This window comes from Chiloscyllium plagiosum, chromosome 18 (genome assembly GCF_004010195.1).
Source record: "Chiloscyllium plagiosum isolate BGI_BamShark_2017 chromosome 18, ASM401019v2, whole genome shotgun sequence".
NCBI classification, from domain to species: Eukaryota; Metazoa; Chordata; class Chondrichthyes; order Orectolobiformes; family Hemiscylliidae; genus Chiloscyllium; species Chiloscyllium plagiosum.
Window position 1 is genome coordinate 64,768,315 of NC_057727.1, and position 20,872 is coordinate 64,789,186.

Below are 20,872 nucleotides of genomic sequence, written 5' to 3' on the forward strand. Positions count from 1 at the left end.
GTGGATGCTTTGGAGAGGGTGCAGAGAAGATTTACCAGGATGTTGCCTGGAATGGAGAGGAAGTCGTACGAGGATAGGTTGAGAGTTCTCGGCCTTTTCTCGTTGGAACGGCGAAGGATGAGGGGTGACTTGATCGAGGTTTATAAGATGATCAGAGGAATAGATAGAGTAGACAGTCAGAAACGTTTTCCCCGGGTGCAACAGAGTTTTACAAGGGGACATAAATTTAAGGTGAAGGGTGGAAGATATAGGGGAGATGTCAGGGGTAGGTTCTTTACCCAGAGAGTGGTGGGGGCATGGAATGCGCTGCCTGTGGGAGTGGCAGAGTCAGAATCATTGGAGAACTTTAAGTGGCAATTGGATAGGTACATGGATGGGTGCTTAAGCTAGGACAAATGTTCGGCACAACATCGTGGGCCGAAGGGCCTGTTCTGTGCTGTATTGTTCTATGTTCTAGGGCCAAGGACTGCTCCTTTTCCTGGACGTTCAGAATGTTAGTAGAAGTTGTAATTGAAATATACACTGGTATGGTCAAACTCCCATACCTTGAGTAGCAGTTAGTGGGAGAGGAGAAGCATCCATCTGTTGAAGGTACTTGGATATGCTTGAGACTAATCCTAAATGTCTGGATTATGAGAGAAACTGGGGAAATTTGGGTTCTGTGAAGCAATCTTATACAAGAGGCAAATCTGGGTATGAATTAAAGTACAGAAGGTAAACCAATAGTTATTATCTGCATAGTGCCACACAAGCTCTTATCAAAGTTACAAAAATGTCATCTATGCAACTACAATAAAAGTTGACCACCCCTCAGCATGCTTTGGTATCTGGCTGCAGCTTTTGACACAGTTCAACATACGTTCCTCCTCCAGTACCATTCTCCTCTGTTGTACACCACTCGTGGCCTCATTCTTATTTATCTAATTATCTAACTATCTAGAGAATTGCTTACAATAACTCTTCTTCCTGTTTTCACACTATTTCCTCTGGTGTGTTCCAAAGATTTATCTTTTTTTATTCCTTGCGTGTTGGCGATTCATTCAATGACACAGGGTCTTCAAGGGTGCTGATCACAACCAACTCTTACCTCACCATCTCCCATCTCCGCTCCTTCGTTGTTGCTAAATTATGGATTCATGTTGTATATTAATTATCTGGATAAAGGAAGAATAGAATCCCTGCCGTGGGGAAACAGGCCCTTTGGCCCGATGTGTCCAGACTGACCCTCTAAAGAGTAACCCACCCAGACGCATTCTCCCTACCCTATATTTACTCCTGACTACACATCCCTGAACACTATGGACAATTTAGCATAGGCAATTCACATATCTGCACATCTTTAGATTGTGGAAGGAAACCAGAGCACCCAGACGAAACCCCACGCAGACACGGGAGAATGTGCAAACTCCACCCAGACAGTTGCCCGAGACTGGAATTGAACCCGGATCCCTGGTGCTGTGAAGCAGCAGTGCTAACCACTTGACTTGACTTTCCTAATGTGTTCCAGACTGGTCTTTCTGCCTTTTATAAACTTGAGTTAATCCAAAGGTGAGCTGCCCGTCTTTTAACTCTGCAAATTCTGCTCCCTGTAATCCCTGCACTTGCTGACTTACATTGACTCCTCATCAAACAACATCTTGACTTGAAAATTCTCCTTGATTTCCAACTGCCTATTCCTCACCCTTCTCTATCTCTTTGACCCCCTCCAGACCCTCTGAGACATCTGCACTCCTCAAATTCTGGTCATCCCTATAATTATTCCACAATTGGTAACTGAGCCTTCGGATACCAAGTGTCCAAGCTATGGAATACTATTCCTATACCCCTCCACCTCTCTTTCCTCTTTAAGACATTCCATTTTGGTCATTTGAGTTAATATCTCCTTATGTGACTTGGTGTTATGCTTTGATTCATGGTGCTCTTGAGACGGTTCATTAAGGCACTATATAAATACAAGTCAATAGATGAAAACAAACAGAGTACTTAACACAGGAGTCCAAGATAGTGGGTGAATAATTCCATAATTTATACAAGAAATAATGTTGCTTCAATTTGGGAGATCATGGGATCTTTCTGGACAAATAAACTGAAGCCTTCCAAATCTATAAATACCAAATGATTTGAAGACACAATTTCATAATTTGCCATTTTTTATTATTACATGAGCATGTCACCCTGTTTTTGAATGAATCAAGTGCCAAGCCATCATGGTGGAATTACTAAGTTTCAGTGCCTCTGTCCAGAAATGTGGTTATGTATCCTGTGAAAAGTTGTCAGAGGAGCCACTGCATACGTAAAGTAATGCAGGAATATTATAAAAAGAAATAGGAACTGCCTGTCAAGCCTGCTTCACCACTAATGGCCAAGTGGACATCAATTGTCCAGCGATGACTGTAATTGAGCAGTTGTATTAGTGTTTTTCTGTTCAGTGTTGGTTAATTATGTATCCTTCAGATTTTACCATACATTGATGGATTCCGTCACATCCAGAAGATCTCTGCTGAGGCAGATGTGGAGTTGAACTTGGTGCGAATTGCAGTGCAGAATTTACTGTGAGTAGCACAGCAGTGTGATGAAAGGTATCTCAAAAAATATAACTTTTAGAGTTTGGATTTTAAAATAGTAGCATACGGGACCAGTTACTATTCTGAAAGTTTTAAAAAATAACAAGGTAAAATAGTCCTTCTGGAACTGTAACCTAATTGCGTACGTGCTAAAGAACAGGACCACTGGAATGTTAATGGAATTGTTTTATTGTGGCCGATTATGACAGGTTGTATCAAAGTTCAATAGCATATTTTTGGGTCAGAATAATTGAAACATAATTTTAATTTAGAAAATCCATAAGTTTTTTAGGATATTGTGAAGAGATGTAAGTACTGTCTCTCTCATAGAAAGGAATATAAAACAGTTCAGGGAAAGTACAGATATCTCATTGGTTGTGTAATTTCCAAATCAGGATTGTTTGGCTAAAACTCTGTACATTATTAGAAGTTGAGAAAGTCCAAGACATCAGTTTTGAGAATATTTATGTAAAAAGACTTCACGGTTCACAGGAAAGAACTGGATAGAGTCAGTTAAGTTGAATTTGAAGATCTGACAGCAAACCATAAAAAAACTATAGAAAAAGTCATTCAACCCATCATGTTTTCACTGGCTGAATAAACTAGTTGTGCATTTTAATCCCACTTATCAACTCTAGTCTGTAGCTTTGCTGATTACAGTGCTGATCCAGGTTTCTTATAAATGAATTGAAAGCGACAAATGCCACAATCACCATGGGTCATACAGCATCCATGGCCAGTAAGCAAGCTAACATTTCGAGTCTAGGTAACTCTTCATCAGAACTGAAGTGAAGTGTACAGGGGGCAGCATTTGTGGGAGGGGGGAATGGTTGGGTGGTATAGGGTGCTGGTGGAGAAAAGATGTTGATAGTTCAGGTTAAGTGATTGGAATGTGAGAATGGCAGAACAGTGGTATGCCTAACTGTCAGATTTGAAAGAACAGGCAGTCCCACTGGGGTGAAGGGAGGGGAGAGCGGACATGGTGACAGAGAATGTAACAAGTAAAGCTGAAACAAAAGGAAGAAATGTGAATTGGAGTTCGCAATTTGAAGGTGTTGAACTCAATATTACGTTCAGAAGGCTGTAAAGTACCTAGTCTAAAGATGAAATATTGTTCCTCCAGTTTGCACTGTGGTTCAATAGACACTGGGGCGGCACGGTGGCACAGTGGTTAGCACTGCTGCCTCACAGCGCCAGAGACCCGGGTTCAACTCCCACAGTCCAAAGGTGTGCAGGTCAGGTGAATTGGCCATGCTAAATTGCCCGTAGTGTTAGGTAAGGGGTAAATGTAAGATTATGGGTGGGTTACGCTTCGGCGGGTCGGTGTGGACTTGTTGGGCCGAAGGGCCTGTTTCCACATTGTAATGTAATGTAATCTAATCTAATCTAATCAGCACTGCAGCATACCGAAGACAGACAAGTGGGCATGTGAGCAGGATGCTGTGTTAAAATGACCAGCTATGAAAAGGTCAGGGTCATGCTTGCGCACAGACCGGAGGTATTCTGCAAAGCGGTCATCCAGTCTGCATTTGGTTTCTCCAATGTAGAGTAGGGTGCAGCGAATACAATACATAAGATTTGAGGAGGTACAGATGAAATGCTGCTTCACCTGGAAAGACTGTTTAGGCCCTTTGGGAGATGAGCAGAAAGGAGGTGAAGGGGCAGGTGTCACATGACTTGTGTTCACGCCTCACAAGTAATTTTGTGGATTATTTGTCAGATCTGTGTTTCTGTATTGAATAGCATTGGAAAATGGGATGAGGCTTTTGTGTTATGTATTTTGAGCTTTCAAACTGTGTTCTATATTTAGGGAACTTGGTTTTGTTTTCGTGTTCCTTCCATTAAACATCTGTTGTTCAAGAAACACTGCAGGCTTCTGTGACTGAGCTAGTTTGTTCCACTTTACCTGTTGGATTGCTGTAATTAGGCCAACAGAGCTTTAAAGGGAAAGTCACCACATTTAATACGTATTGGTAGCAGCTTTTCAGTGTACCTGGCCTTTCTCTTCATGTTTTTATGTCTTGTTTTCAATGTGCTGATCAAAGTGAGACTTGTTAAGAGGTTGTAAATTTAGTACTTTTCTATTTTTAAGATACACTGTCAGTTCAAGTATCTCCTGGAATCTGCATGATAAAGAACATTTCGTACACTTAACTAAACATTCTCAGTTTAGGGTCAGATGAGTTGGATACAAGGTAAAGCTCTATCTTTCAAAACTGTTCCATTAAACACTCACAGATAAAGCTTGGGTCAGATCTAGTGTAAAGCTCCTTTTGCCTTGTCCCCATCAAACACTACCAGCCTAACTGCAGGGTTGATACAGCATCGGTTAGACATGGAGTAAAGCCCTGTCCTCATGTTCCTGGTATACAGTCCAGGGCCGATGCAACTTGTGTCAGATACAGTGTAAAATACCATTGAACACTCCCAGGACAACTATAGGTATAAATTAGGTTCTATATACAGCACCATCTTCACTATCCCATCAATTCTCCTGAAGCAAGTACAGGTTACAAACATTGTAAAACTCTCTCTCTACTGCCCCATGAAACATTCCTGTGGCAGGTATAGAACAAAAAAAATCTGGAAATCCTCAGCAGGTCATGAAGCATCTGAGAGTTAATGTTTCAAGTCAATTATCTTTTATTGGAACTGGACCAGTATAGTGTGGGTTAGATACAGAATAAGGATCTTTCTACATTGCCTGTCGCAATATTCTCAAATTCAATATAACAGTGTTCAGTTGTTCTAAAGCATGTAATAGTTTCCTCCCTGAGATATGTTTTTAGCACTATATTTCTGTTATCAAAGATGATGAGTGTATTTAGCCCATTCAGGGCACCTTGGCAACCTCAGCAATAAACACAAGATTTTAATTGCAGCTTAATTGAACAGTTTACATTGTTGGAGGTGGGATCCATGTGTTTAATGAGGATTCTGCTGAAAAACAAATCTCTACTTTTGAAATGCTTCGCTTGCTGAGATTTCCATGTAATCACATTGTTCAGTATCTATGTTTGCCATTTGCCTTTGCTTATTTATTGAACTACAGATAACCTGAAGAGGTTTTTTGTGCAGCAGGTTGTTGTAATCTGTAAAGTACTTTTTGAAAAGGTGGTCGAAGCAGATCATGATTGTAATGTTAGCAAGACTGCAAATGCAGAATTCCAATTAATGCTGTGGGGATCACAGTTCAAATCTCCCACTTTTGATGGGATTTGAATTTAGTAGTAAAAAGACTGGACTAAAGGCTACTTTCAGTAATCGAGAGTGTGGTGCTGGAAAAGCAACCAGGGATGGTGCAATTTGTCAGAAGGGAGTTGCCCTGGGAGTGCTCAATATTGACTTTGAAACCCAGGAAGCCCTGTGGCAACAAGTTAAAAACAGGCAAGGAAATCTCCACTACCATATCCAACCTCCTGCCATGACTTCAGCTGATGAATCAGTGGCCCTTCATATTGAATAGCACTGGGAGAAAACACTTAGGGTGTGAAGGAAACAGAAGGTACTCTTGGTGGGGTCTTCAACGTCCATCACAAAGAACGGCTCAGAAGCATCACTACTGACTAAATTGACCAATTGATGTAGGGCATATCTGGTATCATATTTCGAGCCTGTGGCAGATGGTGAAGGGAAAGCCTACTTCACCTCACCCACCCCAGTCTACCTGTCTCAGATGCATCTCTCCATGACTACATCTTTTGAAGTTTTAATTTTTTTTAGGAACTTCATAAACTGGTGATCGTGGGATTTGGGGATGAAATAATTTGCGTGTGGTTGTTTATCCCTCTCAGTAGGTTCAAAGGAATGGGTTAAAGGAATATTTATGTTTATGGTACTTTGGAGTGAAGGGACCTTAATAAATTTCAGAACCTTATTTAATTTTTTTTATTGTTTAGTATGTCTACTCTAAAGTAGATCTACAGAGTCTCACAGCATGGAAACAGACATTTCGGTCCAACCAGTCCATGCCGATCTTAATCCCAAATTAAACTAGTCCCACCTGCCTGCGGTTGGTCCACATCCCTCTAAATCTTTCTTATTCATGTACTTATCCAAATGTCTTCTAGATGCTGAAAATAACACACCAGGTTATAGTCCCAACAGGTTTATTTGGAAGTACAAGCTTTTAGAGCTCTACTCCTTTTCAGGTAGCTTCTAAATGCTGTAACTGTACCCTCCAGTTCTTAACCTGTATTTATAGATGATACAAATATTTCTCCTAGGGGGCCCCCACAATCTTCTCCCTAACTTCTGACAAGGTCCTAGGATGCAGTTGGCCAGGTCATGGGGATTTATCTACCTTTGTTTTCTAAGACTTCCAGTACTTCCTCTTTGTAATGTGAGCATCAATATTTATTTTGTTGATTTGTTTAGACTCCAATTCTTTATCAACAGCAAAAACTGATGCTAAATATTCATTTAATATCTCTCCCATCTCCTGACATCAACACAAAATCAAATAGTCACATTCAGCACGGGAATATATTGTACAGAGCAATCTGTTAATAAATTGTGCTCCTGTTCATTCAGTTCAAGTTGCACTGTGCATGTAATGTGTGCTGTTGTCTTGCAGGTACTATGGAGTTGTGACCTTAGTTCCTATATTCCAGGTGAGTGGAAGTAGACACTCAGTTTATTTATATTTCTAAATTATTATCTAGAATTAGCTGTTGCTTCTGTGCCAGTTCTTCTCTGCCTTAAAATGAAACCAGCTTTTACCTTTTGTTGAACCTACTTTTACATTGATTTCTAGTTCTGCTGCTGTTTAACTGCGTTCTATTCCTTTTCTCTGCAGTATTCCAATGTGTACTGCCCAACTCCTCGGGTGCAGGATCTGGTAGATGACAAATCCTTGCAGGAAGAGTGCCTAGTATATGTCACCAAACCAGGTATGATGAAAGTTCCTATTCCGCGCAAAGGCAATGAAAATCAAATGGCATTTTGGTGTTTTCACCCATTGTGTTCCTAATGCCCACAAACATAGCAACATGGAAAATTGTTTAAATTATAATGATACAATAAAAGGAGTGAAAGGTTATCAGGGTAGGTGGGAATGTGGAGTACTCAGATCAGCCATGCTAAGTCCCCAGGACCTGACATTCTACAAGCCAGAGTGTGTAAAAAGGTGGCTATAGAATACTTGATACAGCAGTGATTATCTTCCAGGAATCTATGGATTCTGGAATGGTTCTTGCAGATTTGAAGCTCGCAAATGTCACTCTGCTATTTAAGAAAGGAAAGAAAGAGAAGACTGTGAGCTACAGACTTGTTAGCCTTACAGCTGCTAGAGAAGGGGAGCTGCTAGAATTTATTAAAAATAATGTTTTGGTTAACAAACGTAAAACACACGGGATAAGAGGTAATGTACTGTCTTGGATTAAAGATCAGCTAATGAAAATGGAGAATAGGAATAAAAGGATCATTCTCCCATTTGCAGGGTGTGTCTGGTATGATTTGGGTTTAGGGACCAAATGTAATATTTCCAAAATTGCAAATGATACAAAACAAAGTGGGAATGTGTATTCAGGAAAATGTAAAATGGATTCAGGAGGATTTGGACAGGCTTAATGAGTGAGCAAATGCATGATAGGTGGAATATGATGTGGAAAAATGTGAGGTTATCCACTTTGAAATGAGGCACAGATGTGCAGAGTATTTTTTAAATGGTGAGAGGTTATGGGGCCTGGGTGTCCTTGTTAGTAACAAGTCACTGAAGGTCAATATGTGGGCGCAACAAGCTATTAGGAGGGCTAATGGAATGTAAGACTTGATTGTAAGAAGATTTGAGTACAGGAGTACTGAAATTTTGCTTCAGTTGAATAAAAACTTGGTCAGACCACGCCTGGAGTATTCTGTGCAATTTTGGTCTGCTTATCTCAGAAAATATATCATTGGCATAGAGAGAGTTCAGTGAAGGTTTGCCAGACTTGTTCCTGGGCTGGTGGGACTGTCCTATGATGAAGATTGGACAATATTCTCTCAGTTTTGAAGAATGATGATGTCATCGAAACCTGCTAAAATACTGATGGAATAAGCAGGATGAAGCTGGTAAGGTGTCTCCCTAGAGTGAGCACAATTTAAAAGTAAGGGGTAGGGTGCCATCTAGGACCAAGAGGAGAATTGTTTTTACTCTGAGTTGCGAATATGTGGATTTCAGTACCCAAGAGGGCAGTGGAAGCAAAGTATTTGAGTATGTTGCATGTAGGGATTAATGGATTTGTCATTATTAATGGGGTATCGGGTTGTGGGGTTATTCTGGGTAAAAGGCTTTGAAGTATCAATCAACCATGGTCATATAGAATGTCAGAGTAGGCTTGACAGGGTGAATGACCCACTCCTTTTTCTACTTTGTATGTTCTTATTAAATATGTTGTGAGGACACAAAAACTGCTGAGGTTGAGTGAGTGGAAAGGAGAATGCCAAGATATAAAATAATGTGGGAAAGTGTGAAGTTATCCACTCTGGATGGAAAATTAGAGAAACTGTATTCTTTAAATGGTTAGGGACTAGATTGGTTGGTGTTCAGGGGACTTGGGTGTTTTCATATGTTAATCACTTGATATTAACTTGCAGGGAGGGGAATGTTTTTTGTTGAACATGGATTACAGTTTTAGAGTAAACGTTTTACTACAATTGGGGAGGCCATACCTGGAGTATAGTTTCAGTCTCCTTACCTGAAAAAAGATACACTTACAATGTAAAATTGACTGGACTGATGTCTGCAATGTACGGGTTGTATTCTGAGAAGAGATTAAATAAACTGGGACGACAATCTTCAGAATTTAAAATAATTTAAAAGGCTATAACATTGGACATTGAAAATTTAATGTTGAATAGACCATTGGTTGATAGAGTAGATGTATGAAGAATGTACCCTTTCTGGAGAACCAAATAGCTTGATTCTAAAAGAAATGGGTTGCCTTTGGGACTAAGATATGAAATGTCTTTACTCAGAGGGTTGTGAATCTTTGGAATTTCCACCTCATAGGGATGTGGGTGGTCATTCAAGACCGAGATTAATATATTTTTGAATACAAAGGCATTTGGCCATAGTGCAGGAATGTAAGTTGAGGTAGTAGATCAGCCATGATGTGTTCAGTGGTGGAGGTATAGTGACCTCTGCTCCTATTTCAAACAGCTATTTGATGACACAAAACTGGAATATTTTACTTAAAAAGAAAGAGATATTGCCAATATTTTTTGTCTTGCATTCATCATGACAAATGCAAGAATGCCAAATTTCAAACGATCAGGGTAGGGGAAAAGAATGCTGATTGAATAGCAAGTTCACATTACTTTTTCCATGGCAACACCTCACCCAGTCAGAATCAACTTATCAAGCAATTAGCACAATGTTTTCCATAATAAATTGTTGAGACTGTTTGAAATTTGGACTAATGTTATGGTGCTGTATCACTTTATAATCCTCAGGGAGGTTACCGCTCATCATTTCTTAAAGCAAAAATATGCTAAAGAATACTAGTTTGTACCTGCACAACACTTTGAAGTAGTAATATCAAGGATTTTGTCCCCAGGGCTGCAGAGCTTGGAGCCCAGATTGAGGTCTTCCTTGAAATGTTGATGTGCATGTTTTGCTTTAAGACTTTACAGTTGTCGGTGAACTCAGCAGATGATTGAATTGAATGGGTCTCATGAAATAACAAGCAGTAGTTTGAAAAATATATAGTGATGCAGACTGAGTCATTATAGGCTCCCAAGATTTTGCAAGTCAGACTGGCAACAGGGAAGGGTAAGGGATGAAATCTAATAGAGGAGTGCTTGTTATTTCTGGGCGTGATGGGATTTTATTGTTTAATAGTCGTGGCATACCTGGAAATTATGCAATAAACGCTGTAAAGGATATAAGAATCTGAAAGGGTTAATGCTGAGGAATGTATTAAGCACCATCCAATATTACAATGTCATGGATGGAGAGGAGAGTACATTACTGGATCTCAAAAAAGGCAGACCTAACATGAAGGACTCCCTCATGGATTTCACTACAATATCTGTCATGTCAAAATAGCTTATACCTAGTTGCTATTGTGCATTAAGCTTCATCTTGTTTAAGTCAAGAGCCTTTTCTTGTTAGACTACCTAGTGGTTTTCCTCTACCTCACTAAACCAATCAAATCCTTTAGATCCCAACCTCAAAGGACAGTGGTGGCAGCAAATAGATAGATAAAGTGTCGGAGAGCCCTGTAGCATGGAGACAGACCCTTTCACCGAAACTGCTCCATGCAGACCAAAATGTCTATCAGTGCTAACTGCATTTCTCTGCACTAGGTCCATGTTCTTCTAAACCTTTCCTATCCATGATTTGTCCAAATGCCTTTTAAATGTTGTTAACGTACCTGCCTCAACCACTTCTGCTGGCCGTTCATTCCATATGCGTACCACTCTGTGTAAAAATGCTCCCCCTCAAGTTCCCTTTTATTCTTTCCCCTCTAACCTTAAACTGATGCCCTCTAGTCCTTGATTCCCCAACCCTGGGAAAAAGAGTGAATGCATTCACCTTATCCTTGCATTTCACAATCTTATACACTACAATAAAATCCCCCTGAGTCTTCTATACTCTTTTTAAAAAAAGAGTTCTAGCTTGTCCAACCTCTCCCTATAACTCAGGTCCTTGAGTTCTGGCAACATTCTTGTAAATTTCTTCTGTGCTCTTTCCAGTTTAATAACTTCCTTCCTATAGCAAGGGTACCAAAACTGAACACAATTGCCAACTGTAGCTTCGCCAATGTCCTGTACAATTGCAACCTAATTTCTGTACTCAGTGCCCTAACTGACGAAGAGCAGTGTGCCAAAAACCTTATGCTCTGCCTACCTGAGACTCCACTTTCAGAGAACCGTGCAGCTGAACCCCAATGTCCCTCTGTTCCACTACACTCCTTAAGGATCTACGATTCACCATGAAACTCCCTACCTTGATTTGATGTTCCAAAATGCATGCCCTCGCACTTATCTATATTAAACTCCATTTGCCATTTCTCAGCCTATTTCCCCAGCTGATCAAGATCCTGCTGCAATTTCTGATAACCTTCCTCACTGTCCATGATACCTCCTATTTTAGTGTCATGCCTTGTACATGTTCATCCAAATCGTTATATAGATAACAAACAGCAATGGGTCTAGCACTGACCCCTGAGGCACGCCACCAGTTACAGGCCTCCAGTTTGACAAGCATCCTTCCACTATTACCCTCTGTCCTACCATCAAACCAATTATATATCCAGTTTGCCAGCTCCCCCAGATTCCATGTGATCTAACCTCCCAGACCCAACCATGTGGAACCTTATCAAAGGCCTTACTGAAATCCATATAGACTGTGTCTGCCGCCCTGTGTCAACCTTCTTGATCACTCCTTCAAAGAACTCAAACAAAGTTGTGAGGCATGATCTCCCACACACAAAGCCATGTTGACCTTGTTATGATGTATCTTTCACTAAGGTGACTGGTAAGGATCTATCATAAAACATATTATACTGAAAACTCTTTGAAATGTTTTCAACAATCCGCTGAGCATAAATAGAAATTTATAGACCACTGGCAGCCTGGAGGCATGTAGCGCCAATTGGCTTGATGTAGTTTTCCCAGGCACAGTTGGCATAATGGACTAGTGAAATGGGGAAGAGTTAGATTTCATAAAATGGTGAGATTTTCAAATCATTTAGTAGGTTCCTTTTCCTTGATTAGTTGTTAAGATAAATTAGTGTCCATACTATGACTTGGGAAGTAAAGTCCTGCATGGAAAATGACCTTAAATAGGAATTCTGTCCATAGAATGCGTGAATATGTGTTTATGTTGAGAGAGAGTGTCTTACAGATCTGAGCAAGACCCTGATCTTTGCTAAAGTTTCAAATCCTCAGTTAAAGGGGAAAAAAATTGAGTTCCCATTTCTTGACCAGCATCCAGCCTCTGTCCTGAAGAAGGGTTTTTGCACCCCTAACATTGACTCTGCTTTCTGTCCACAGATGTTGCCAGACTTGCTGAGTTTTTGCAGCCATTTATTTTGTTACTTCAGTTAATGGTCATTGGAGACCAGTCAGGATCTATGGACTAGTATAAGGTCACTAACACTATTGAGTCAAATCCTGTCCAAGTCCCTGAGAAAGCTGGGTCAAAAGAGGAGACAGAGAATTTCTAATAAAAGAAATCTTTGTACAATGGCAGGGGTTTTTGAGTGACTCATTCTTTAAGTGGCTATAGTTTCCTGTTAACTTTAATTTTAAAAAGCATGATTTGAATGAGATTGAAGCTAAAATTGGTGACAGAACAGCTAATGAGGAGCAATCCAAGGAATCTCAGAAGGATTTAGATCTGTTGGGAAGCTAACCCAATAGATTGCAAGTGAAGTTCACTCCCAAATAACTGATATGCAAGTGAGAAGCCAGGATAGGGATAACAGCTTAAAAATCACTATTGCTGATGTGAACACTGTATGTACAATTCATCTGTAGAGGGTAGATGGATCCTACATCAGTGGGAGGCCTTTGAAGACCTGTCACTTGCCCCTTCTTCCCGCAGGACACAAGCGTGCCAGTCTGCGTGATGTATTTCAGCTTTACTGTGGGCTCAGTCCCGGCACTACAGCACGAGATCTCTGCTCCCGCTACGCTCAACAGCTTCAACATGTGGACGAGAGGTAGGATATTGAGCCTTGGCTTTGGATTAGAGTCATAGAGGTCTGCAACACGGAGAAAGGCCCCATCAAACGTGCATTGGTCGAAAACAGCCGCCTAACTAGTCCATTCCCACTTTCTAACACTTGGCCCATAGCCTTGTATATCTTGGCACTGCAAGTACAGAGGAACCTCGATTATCCGAATACCAATTATCCAAAATTCGGATTATCCGAAGGAGATCTGGAGGTCCCGATGGAAACATTACATCAAAGACGTGTTTCCAACAGTGATCGCGTCTTTTGTTTACAGTGATTAAACAGACACCATCTCCAAATGACTGACCTCCCGCCTCTCCCCCTCCCACACTTTCCCTGGAGTTCTACAGAGGGGTGTACCCTAAACCCACCTTACCCAAAAATTCTCTCCAAAATTGTCCTGTATAGAGCAAACGTGGAACCTGTCAAAAAGTTGTGTGTGTGGCTGTGGCTGCGTGTGTATGTGCGCGTGCGCACTATTTGGAGACTTATCCCACCAGCAACTGCAGCAGTCTTGTTACTGGTGTCCAGTCCAGCTGCCCAGGAGAGGGGGCGGGTGTGTATGGGGTTGGGGAGGCGTTGGGGGCAGTGTCAGACGGGCTGGGGGCAGAGGGTGTTGGGGGCAGGGTCCGACGGGGCTGGGAGCATCAGACGGGTGGGGGCGGTGTCAAACAGGGTTGGGCAGCGTTGTCAGACGGGGTTGGGGGTGGGGGTGGTATCAGATGGGGTTGGGGTCGGGGTCTCATGCACTGTCATACTGCCTTACCTCCTGAACAGTGAGCAGACTTTTAAAAACTCCAAGCCCCAGAGGAAAGGCGAATAATCGATTATCTGAACGAAATAGTGCCCGCAAATCACGTTCAGATAATCGAGGTTCCACTGTATACCAAATGTGTTTTCGATCATTTTTATCTACCTGTCCCAATACCTTAATGGCCTGGTGGACATAGACACCAGGGTTCCTCATGTCCTGGTCCTTGATGCCTCCCAGGGTCCTACCATTCATTATGTATTCCCTTACCTTGTTTGTCCCACTCAATTGCTTCACCTCATACTTACCTGAATTGAGTTCCATTTGCCACTGATCAGACCATCTAACCAGCCTTTCTGTATCCTCCTGTAATCTAAGGCTATCCTCCTCAGTATCTACCTCCCACCAATCCTCATATCATCCACAAACTCACTGATCAACCCCCCCAACTGCAAATCGTGTAAATTGTTTATATATACCCCAAACCATCTCAGTGTTAGACAGAGCTAAGTGAACTAACAAATCAGATGTAAACTCTGTAGTCCTATCACATCCAGTTGAGAATGATGGTAAGTAATTACACAACTCACGAGAGGACAAAGCTCTGCAAATGTCCCTATCTGCGATGATGGAAGAGCTAAATAAATTAGTATAGGATAAGGCAATCTTCAGCCAGAAGTGTTAAGTGAATGATCTGTCTCGGTCTCCTCCAGTGGTACCCAGCATTGCAGATACCAGTCTTTAGCCAATTCAATTCACTCCATATGATATTAAGAAACAGTTGGAGGCCGTGGATAGCACAAAGGCTTTGGGTCCAAACAACATTCCAGCAATAACACTGAAGATTTGTGCTCGAACTTGCCACTCCCCTAGCCAAGCCCTTTCAGTTCATTAACAACACTGGCATCAACCTGACAACAAGATTGCCCAGCTATGTCCTGAAGACAAAAAGCAGGACAAGTTCAACCCAGCTAATTACCACCCCATCAGTCTGTGATGGAAGGTGTCATCAACAGTGCTATCAAGCAGCATTTGCTCAGCGATAACCTGTACAGTGATGCCCAGTTTGGGTTCCACGAGGGCCACTCAGTTCCTGACTTCATTGCAGCCTTAGTTCAAATATGGACAAAAGGGCTAAATTCTAGAGGTGAGGCGAGAGTAACTGCCCTTGACATCAAAGTCACATTTGACCAAATGTGGTATCAAGGGGCCCGAGCAAAATTGGAATCAGAGTATTGGGGAATATTCTCTGCTAGTTAAAGTCATACTTGATGTTGGAGAGGGATTTTAAAGAGGAGTTGTAAGTTCCTCGTTCAGTAGCACAAATCACTCTTTGTTTGGAGTTCCTTTACCACATATGGGAGACAGCAGAGACTGTTCCAAATCTGGCTTTCACGTGGGGCCCAGTTGCCCTCCTAATTACAGTTCAGATCAGAGGTCAGTGACAATCTACCTTTCCCAACAAAATAGAGAATATTTGTACATATTTCTTTATAGTGGTTAAATGCTTCATTGACATCAGTGCTTGCCACATCCCCTCTCTCCTACACTTCCAATCCTGCAAATACATGATCAACAATGGACAACTTTATGGTTCACCTTAGGTCCTTCCATCATCTTGTGATGTTTGCCAGACCCCTATCACCTGTCCTTGGGCTCTTACGATTATTGGCCATACTTCAACACTGATTTTTATGTCTCTTCCGAGACATTTGCCAGTCGCCTCATATACTTATTACTAATGACTTTACAAATTTGGTCAAGAAATTCACATCCCTTACTGACCTTAGTACAGAAGATTAAAAAGCATGTTAATTTCTACCAATGGTTATAATATTTGTAATATCAGCTCTAATATAAAAGTACTTATAAAGTTTAACATGGTTAACTCTAATACTATGATTCTGTGACAAAGCTAACAATTTCCCTTTTATCCAACTTGCGAAGCTGCAGTTATTTATCCTTTCGAGGTCATAGTTTCTGCTACCTTTGCCAGGTTGTTTGTGTCTCGGTACTCTTCTAAGGTTAACTTATTTATACCTTTTTGTTCTATTTTCTTGCTAATGAAGGAAAAAGTTTCTTCACTGGTATTTATCAAAACCGGTCTCTGCATTCAAGGCTAACTGCTTTCAAAAATTTAATTCCCCACAATCTTATAAATTTTAACTTGCATTCTTATATGAATATGTGTCTACTCTAATATGTAATTATTATTATTTACAAGCCTCATCTTAAGTGGGTCAAATTTTCACTATTTCACATAAAAATTAGAAATCTCAGATCAGATGGTTTTCATCTGAGCTAATGTATCAGAGTCTTACTGTTTGCATTCTAGTCCCATCTTAATAAGGCTCATGCATTTTGTTGTCTGGCTTTGAAGGCCATGGTTTGAGTTATATGAAATGCTACTTCGGTTAAAATTTCCTTCAAATGTCTGTGTCAGTTAAAAAGAAAATTCTACAGTCATTTTGTCATATTCAGCCATGAACATACAATATCTGGCACATAGGGTCTACCTACAGTGCATGGACTACAGTGGTTGAAGACAGCTCACCATCACCACCTCAAGGGCAACTAGGGACAGTCAATAAATACTGGCAAGCCCATGGTGCCCACATTCCACAAACGAATAAACAAAATTCAGCAGGGATCCCAAAACTTAACCCTGCAGAGCCTCACCCGACACAGGCTTGCAGGCTTGTGATTGTTGGAGGTCAATCATTTCTTTTCCAGGACATCTCTGCAGGAGTTCCTCAGGATAGTGTCCTAGGCCTGACCATCTTCATCTACTCTATCAATGGCTTTCCCTCCATCATAAGGTTAGAAATAGGGATGTTTGCTGACGATTGCACAATGTTCAGCACCACTTGTGATCCTCAGACACAAAAGGAGTCCATGTTCAAATGCAACACGATCTGGACAATATCTTGGCTTGGGCTGATACATGGCAAGTAATATTTACGCCACATAAATGCCAGATAAAACCATCTCCAATAAGAGACAATATCACTATCTTTCCTTTGATATTCAGTGTTGTTACCATCACTGAGTCCCCCACTATCAACATCCTTGGGATTGCTATTGACCAGAAACTCAACTCGACTCGCCACATAAACACAGTGGCTACAAAAGGCTAGGAGTACTGCGGTGAGTAACTGACCTCCTGACTCCCAAAGCCAGCCCATCACCTGCAAGTCATAAGTCAAGATTATGGTTGAATACTCCCTACTTGCCTGGATGGGTGCACCTCCAACAATCAAGAAGCTTGACACCATTTAGGACAAAACAGCTCACTTAATTGGCACCATATCCACAAGCATCCCCTTCCTCCACCACTAACGCTCAATAGCAGCAGTGTGTACTATCTACAAGTTGCACTGCAGTAATTCACCTAAGATCCTGAGACAGCACCATCCAAACCCATGACCACTTCCCTTTAGAAGGACCAAGTAGCAGATACTTGGGAACACCACCATCTGCAAGTTTCCCTCCAAGCAACTCACCATCTTGACCTGGAAATGTATCACTATTCCTTCACTGTCATACTCCTGGATTTCTTTCCCTTATAGCATTGTGGGTCTACCTACAGTGCATGGACTTCAGTGGTTCAAGACAGCTCACCATCACCACCTCAAGGGCAACTAGGGACAGTCAATAAATACTGGCAAGCCCATGGTGCCCACATTTCACAAACGAATAAAAAAAATTCAGCAGGGATCCCAAAGCTTAACCCTGCAGAGCCTCACCCGACACAGGCTTGCAGTCACAAAAACACACCTCGACCATCTCCGCCTAATTCCTGCCACTCAGCCAATTCTGGTTCCTAATTAGCCAAATTTTCCTTCGATATGGTCTCTTAACCCTTGCTATCAGTAAACCATGGGGACCTTATCAAAAGGCTTGCTGGAAGCTAATTAGGCTGCATCAAATGTGTTGCTTTCATCTATAACCTGGTCACCTCTTCGAAAAATTCAGACAGGTTGGTCAGATGTACCCACCCCTTAAAAAAAAACCAAGCCCACTGTTCTTGATTAATCCCTGCTTCTCCAAATCCATGTGTGGACAAGCTGTAATTTCATACTGATTAAGTGTGATGTACCTTACAAATAGGTTGAATGAATGATGGGGATGATCTCCTTGATCTCCCTGTTGTCTTGCTTGTTTTTAAAAAAAAGTTTTCTCTTATTGGTTTTGTTATCGGGCATTTGTTATTATCCTTGAACTGCTGCGGTTTGTGGAGAATGTTTATTCCCAGAGTACTTTTTCCATACTACAGTATGGAAACAGGCCCTTCGGCCCAACAAGTCCACATCGATCCTGCAAAGAGTAACCCACCCAGTCCCATTTCCCTGCCCTATATTTACCCTTGACTAATGCACCTAACACTAAGGGCAATTTAGCATGGCCAGTTCATCTGACCAGCACATCTTTGGATGGTGGGAAGAAATCGGAGCACCCGGAGGAAAAACACACAGACATGGGGAGAATGTGCAAACTCCACAGAGACAGTCGCCTGAGGCGGGAATCGAACCCAGGTCCCTGGCGTTGTGAGGCAGCAGTGCTAACTACTGAGTCACCGCCGATGGGAGTTTTCAGTGTTTTGTCTCCATGTCGGTGAAGTACAGTGATAATCATACAAAGTCAGGATGATGTGTGACAGGAACTTGCAGGATTATAGGCCCTTGTGCCTATAATCCTTGGCCTATTAGGTGGTAGAGGGTGCTGTTGAAGGAGGTGGTGTTGAAGGAGCCTTGCCAAGTGGCTGTAGTGCATCTTGTTGATGGTATTCACAGCAACCACAGCATACTGTGGTTGAGGAATGCGAATGTTTTGTCTGTAGGTTATACAAACCAAGTCAACTGCTTTGCCTTGGTTACTATCAGGTTTTTTGAGTAGTTTTGTTGGGTTGCAACAACAAAAGAGAGTATCCCAACACACTCCTGACTTGTGCCTTGTTGCGGAGACTTTGGGGAGTCTGATATGTGATTCGCTATGGAAAAGTCAAAATGCTTCATTCTCCTCTGATTTTAGAAAGTTGATTCAGTTTGGTCTGATGAAAAATCTAATTCGGCGACTACACAAGTATCCGGTGAAGATCCACCGAGACGAGAGAAGCCGGCCGCCTCGTCTCTACACTGGTTCACACAGCTATGATGAAATCTGCTGCAAAACAGGTAAACCATCCCAAAGGGGCTCACCCCATTTACTGGGGTCAAAACAGCTGAGGGGGTAGAGCAGTGAAAAGTATTCTGTATTTGCACAACTGAGGTGTGTTCACATTCCAGACTTTGCAGTAAGGGCCCTGTATAAATTTAACTTGAGTAGTATTTTGGACATGGGTCCATAGCTTAAAACAGCTTCTAATAAGTGTTACAACTGAGATTCTTTATTAGAGAAGCTGCAGGATAGCTGGGCCTAGAAAAGAAACAATTGCCATGAAGCTTATCACCAGAGAAGTGCGGAGGTAGCTTTACTCTTTATCTAATCACCCATAGCAGCTGCTGTTCCAAACTGTGCCATTAGGTCTTTCACACTTGCCTGAGAGTAGACAGTTCAACAGCTCGTCTGCAAGGAGGCACCTCCAGCACTGTAGTATCAGTCTAGAGTTGTTGTTTAAGTTTCAGTGGAGTTTGTGATCCCACAACCAAAGTGACTCCAAAGTGAGAGCGCTCCAACTGAACCATAGCTAACACCTCCTCTGTATCTGACCTTTGTTTTAGCCAAGACTAGCTACTTGGAAGTGTTTGATATCATCATTGTGGGAATTATAACACATGCTTCTTCTCTCTGCTTCTCTCAGGAATTAGCTACAAAGAATTGGATGAGAGGCTGGAGAATGACTCTAATATCATTGTGTGCTGGAAATGAGAGTACAGCAAGTGGCACAACTGCTGGATCTCGCACGGGTGTAAAGTTGACCAAGAGTTTCTAAGCTGAAGATCAGTTTTGCGAGGAGTGTGAAAAAGTAATAGATGGTTCAGACATGGGTAGTGTAAGCTGTACTGGTTTTCAGTACTGATAAACTGTTCTGAGTCTCCTAGATTAACTTAAAAATAGGTAAGGAATGTGTGACACCATTTTTCCTTAAATAGATTGTGATCTGTAACTTATAGATTTTGTATTTATATTAATATCATCCTTACCCTAATCCTCCTCCTGTGTGCATGCATCTCATCATGAGTATCAAGGAAAGAGCTGACCCATCCACCATAATTGATTCAAATCTTTCCTTCTCCAATCATTTAAAATTCTTTGGTGAAACATTCCTTTGCTACCTGTTACTTATCGTGTATAATACCAATTACTACGTAACCTGTGGTAACCAAGTTTAGTCCCCAATCTGCACTGCTTTAGCTGATCTCAGTTGGGACAGTGGCGGTGCTTTGAGTGGTCTTGGTGACCCAGGGTGTGGTCTATCCATGGACACCTGCTGTCAAAGCATATGTGTGTGTTGATGAGATCAAATAATTTGTGATGAATTCACAGTTGAACTTCTTGCCAGCATTGAAAAATGACCCTTTTGAATGTGTTGCTGCTGAGCTCAGTATATTTGAACCATTGCTCTGCAAATCAGTGCCTTTGTGAGAATAGAAATGTACAAATCTGTACAGATTGTTATGACTAGTTTTGGATAAATAGAATTATTTAATACATTAAAATATTCTGATCTGAATGATACATAAGTTTTTTTTAAAATCTCCAATGCAAACTGAATTCAAACTTAATTAGTGAGATTAAATTACATGTAACACTTGGAAGTAGTGCTCTTAAAAACTCAATTGCACTTTAAGAAATAGTAATCATCGTTTTGTGAAGTGACACTTTTACTACACTAAAGCACTGCACATAAATCTGCTGTATCAACATTTCAAAATGCAATTGGATCTCTA

The 20,872-nt window shown here is 41.3% G+C and overlaps 1 protein-coding gene across 3 annotated transcripts in view; it reads left to right on the forward strand.

Annotated features, from left to right (window-relative positions):
- Window positions 1–20,655, forward strand: part of nprl2 (NPR2 like, GATOR1 complex subunit) — a 40,138-nt gene extending 19,483 nt beyond the window's left edge. For all 3 annotated transcript variants that reach the window (XM_043708499.1, XM_043708500.1, XM_043708501.1), the window contains 6 exons: window positions 2,455–2,552; window positions 7,141–7,177; window positions 7,363–7,456; window positions 13,099–13,216; window positions 19,014–19,156; window positions 19,783–20,655. In XM_043708499.1, the coding sequence (XP_043564434.1) occupies window positions 2,455–2,552; window positions 7,141–7,177; window positions 7,363–7,456; window positions 13,099–13,216; window positions 19,014–19,156; window positions 19,783–19,850 (558 nt within the window). In that variant the 3' untranslated portion in view covers window positions 19,851–20,655. The remainder of the gene's footprint in view (window positions 1–2,454; window positions 2,553–7,140; window positions 7,178–7,362; window positions 7,457–13,098; window positions 13,217–19,013; window positions 19,157–19,782) is intronic.
- Window positions 20,656–20,872: the final 217 nt, after the last annotated feature.